Below are 4,393 nucleotides of genomic sequence, written 5' to 3' on the forward strand. Positions count from 1 at the left end.
AGAGCCATTTACAACCAATTGTCCTAGTTGATGGGAGCCATCAAGATTCCAAACTACCATTAATGGCTCACACTTTACATAATTACAATAGGACCTCAGAGTTATATTTCATATTTCTAGTTTCAGATACAAGAATGATACACTTATATAAAAATAGGATGACCACACTCAGTAGCTTATAAGCTTTATAATGATACCTTACAAGAGACCTTTTGCATGAAGCATATTCCAGTTACATTATATTCACACCATTAGCATATTTTCATAACATCATATGGAGTGCAATGTCACAATGGGATTCATTTATTGTTGCTCCATTCGTTTCTTCTTGAGAAGACAAAAGGTTGTGATGGGGAACAGCTCGTTTTCCCATATGGATATTGCATGCAGGCTACCATGGGCTTCAGTGGTACGGGCTTGAAGTAGTACTAACAACTCAATACATGGTTTCCGCTTTCAGTGCCCCAACTATAAAAATTGTTCCAGCACTCCTGAAGGGTTCCATCTTGTCACTCAGTTTCTGGTCAGTGAGTATATATGGATGCTGCTTGGCAAGATGGTGAGGTTTTGGGCTTCAGAGCCATTTGCTTATCATACTCAGCTACACGTCTATCTTCTCATTAAAACTGGATTCCTTTCTTTTCCAAGCATGCTAGCGAAGTTAGGGTCCTGGATGAAGGCTAGATGGCTTGTTTGGATAGTTCTGAAGATAAAGGGGATACTGGTGGCAGAGTAGGTTCATTTAAATCACTTTAAATCCCAAGTTTTAATCATGATTTAAATCAGCAAGCAGGACACCCTGATTTAAAATAACCAATTATAATCTTGTTTTGCATTTATTCTTTTTAGCTATTTTCCTAAAGAAAGGCTGATTCTCATTACCTTTGGTAACTATTAAAACATGTTTTTGATAGCCTGAAGTGTCTTGTACCATCTGCATTTGACCATGGAGATTGCAACTTTTCATCTCTATTCTGGTTTCCTGGCACATAAACAAGCCTGTGTCACCTCAGGCAGGACTATTGTGATACATTCTATTTAAGACTACCTTTGAAGGCCATTCAGAAGCTTCTGACAGGGCAGAATGCAGTACCTGCCTCTTAAGTAAACACCTGCATTCTCCACTGGTACCCAGTCTGTTTCCGGGTACAAGTCTAGATACTGGTTATGTAAGAAGCACTGACTTTGGTTTTTGGCTAGCTCAGAGCTTCCCTTTCCCCTATGTCTTTGGCAGCAGCTGAATTCTAGGGAGCATATGGTAGGACATTCTGTAATTTTTTTTTGCTTCTTGTGGCTAGACAGAAACTAAGTTTGGTGAGAGTTATATTGTGGTGATGATGATGATGATGATGATGGATTCAATAAAATGCATATTCTACATGAGTTGACTTTTTTTCATATGTTAGGACTCTGCAAATACTTACATATGTGCTTAGCTTTGAGCATGTGACTAGCCCTACCAAAGTCAATGGCACTAATTTATGTGCTTAAATTAAGTTTGTGCTTAAGTATTTGCTAGATCAGGGCATTAAATTGTTCTTTTCCCCCATACAACTCCACAACCAGTTACAGCTCTTCCACAATAGGCTTGTGTGTCTTGCACTGAGAAACACCACATTATCTGCACATAGTTGCCTATGAAATTGAACACTGCAAAGAAATTACTGCCTTTGGTGTGCAGTAGGAAAATACAAATTTCACCATACTGTATAATTGCATTCACATTTTAAAAACAGGGCTGGTCACTGAACATTTGACACAAGGGCAAGACATAAGAATCTAGAACTAGGAGCATCCATGGAACAGAAAATTTACAGAATGTATTTTGATTCTTCCCCTTCGCATACAAGATGTCCTAAAAAAAAAACAAAAAAACCCCAACCACTCAAATTCTCAGGCAAGGTGATGCTACCCAGTACCAACCCCACTTTACTGTGTCACCTTGATACAAATCAATGGTCAAGCTTCCATGTCTTCACTTGCCTAATATGCCACTGCCATCTTTCTTAGGCCTGGTCTATGCACAATTTTTTTATTGTTATAACTATGTCACTTAGGAAAATGAATGCAATATAATTATACTGGTACAATCCCTAGTGTGGATGTTGCTATAAATGTGGTTGTACCAAGATAATTTATGCCCATATGCAAAGGGAAATAAGATGCACAGGTATGAGCACACATATACCAGTATAACTATGTCCACACTTGGAGCTGTACCACTTTATACCAGTATAATTAAAATGGTACAACTTGTGTGTGCAAGAAATAAAAATATTCTGTAAAAGGTCAAGAAGAACACTCTGGAAGCACAACCACTAGCATGCTGCTTAGTATTATTAGATGTATTGCAGAAAACATTCCTCAGGGTAAATTTTATATTTGAAAAATATTTATTGTTGCATTTATTTGTAAATTCTATGTGAATGAAGTATTCCTGGGGAAAAAAACAAAAAACCCATTGCTCCATGTGTACCAAAAAGAGATTTAGACTACTTAAACCAACTAGAATTATATTTTCTACTACTACTATATATGATGAACCACAAGAATAAGAGGGGAGAATAAGAGAAGCAGTAATCCATGCAGCCTACTACTCTGACAGGGTTATGGAGTTAAACCTACTTGAAGCTCAACACCCAGCATTGACTAGTTGGTTTAAGTGTCTAATGTGCCACTGTGGCTCAGTGAGTAGCATTTTTATCTCTAGGTCAGGTGGTCATGAGTTCAAGGAACTGGGTTCAGACTTAATGTTGGCAGAACAAGACAAAAGTAGAGCAGTTTGCCAGCATCTAGAAGTGCTATTCTTCAGATGATATGCAAACCAAGGTCACATCTGTCCATCTTTGGTGAATGTCTAAATGGAAGTTAAAGATCTGTTGGCTCTTTCTGAAAAGAATAGAGAGATAACCCTGGAGTCCTGGCCAGCTTGTTCATTTCTCAGTAAAATAGGATGCAATGCCCAAGGAAGTGTTTGAACTACCGGTGAGTGCAAAATTGTTGTGGGTTTGCTTGTTCAAACACAACACTATCAATATCCAGCTCAGTGCCCTGTACAGCACTTTGGAATCATCCATTTATGAGTTATTTTTCATTGCAAATCACACAAATGCCATGTTACAGTTAAACGCTTTAGAATACCTCCCACTGAAACTGAGATATTTTAGAAAGTCAAAGATCACTTATATTTTGATTTCCTGAGATCAAAATGATGCAAGATACATAACAAAACAGAAAGAGAAAACACACATAACTACATGCTTGCAATGTGAGAGAGCAAACACCACTGTAAGAACCTTTAATTTTGCATTTGCTGACTTTTTTCCGGTTTACCCTGAATTTTAATGTTTCATTCTCATCTATTTTACATTTAATTTTGTTTTATATTTTAGTTCAGAAGTATCTTAGTTGTCAAACAGCAGCCATTCTTGCTTAATAACTGCATTTTTGCTATGCAAGCAGGAGAGGGAAGAATTTAACTTTGATGTAAGACAGGGCTTCCCAATGAAGGTGTACAGTGTCCACTTATAAAATCTTAATTGCTATACACAAATTCAGTATTATTCAAAGAAATAATTGTATTTTGAAAAAACACTTTTTTGGATAACTACTGATAAACACATATTGCCCTCTTGAGCTGTGTAATAGAAGGCAGAAGACATTCTCCCACTCCTACATCTCATGCTAGGGAAGGTTAGTACCTGGGAGCAATACAGACAGTTACTGATTTAAATGACTATGGACCTGAAAAGTTCTTTTCTGTTGTTTATTATCCAGCTGGAGTTGCCACCACACTTGTTTGATGTTAAAAAAAATGCTTAGAAAAATTAAAGTAAGTTAAACTGAAAACATATCAGTGATAAAAGACCAGAAGAGACAGTCACCTGATGGTTTCTTCCTGATACAGCGAGCTGACAACTGGGCCTCCAAACCCAGTTTTTCCTTCCTTTCCGCTTTTCTCTGGTGTCTGAAAGAAAGAATTAGTAGAGTGACATGGCTTTCAGACTCAGTATGCCTCATGCTGTAACTTTGTTTTTTAAGGGCATGGAGGGGAATGGTTCCTTAGGATCCTTCCTCTCTCTTCCCTATCACCATGCTCAAATGCTTCATATCTCTGTTACATCTCAGGGCTCCAAAAATCAATCAATGCTATTCTGAGCACAGTCCAGAGGGAGTCTCCTGAGAGGCACAACAAGGCACCTTCTCTCTCTCTCCCTCCCTCCCTCCTCACAAGAATGAGTCCACTGCCTGCACAGCGCTCTCAGCCTTGGCCACTTAGGACCGAAGTGCTAATCCTTTGGGAGGCAGCGTAATGTCATGTTACTAGCAGGGCGGGTGCAAGGATGTTTCGCACCCTAGGCGAAACTTCCACCTTGCGCCCCCCCCCCCCCCC

The 4,393-nt window shown here is 38.7% G+C and overlaps 1 protein-coding gene across 2 annotated transcripts in view; it reads right to left on the reverse strand.

Moving 5' to 3' along the window:
* Window positions 1–398: 398 nt before the first annotated feature.
* Window positions 399–4,393, reverse strand: part of ACBD6 (acyl-CoA binding domain containing 6) — a 57,176-nt gene continuing 53,181 nt past the window's right edge. Inside the window, exons 4-5 of one of the 2 annotated variants that reach the window (XM_029912455.1) lie at window positions 3,885–3,967; window positions 399–721 (exon numbers count right to left, since the gene is read on the reverse strand). In XM_029912455.1, the coding sequence (XP_029768315.1) occupies window positions 610–721; window positions 3,885–3,967 (195 nt within the window). In that variant the 3' untranslated portion in view covers window positions 399–609. The remainder of the gene's footprint in view (window positions 722–3,884; window positions 3,968–4,393) is intronic. The other variant, XM_029912456.1, reaches the window with a different exon arrangement.

This window comes from Terrapene carolina, unplaced genomic scaffold, assembly GCF_002925995.2.
Source record: "Terrapene carolina triunguis isolate 2854851 unplaced genomic scaffold, T_m_triunguis-2.0 Scaffold212, whole genome shotgun sequence".
Classification (NCBI taxonomy): domain Eukaryota; kingdom Metazoa; phylum Chordata; order Testudines; family Emydidae; genus Terrapene; species Terrapene triunguis.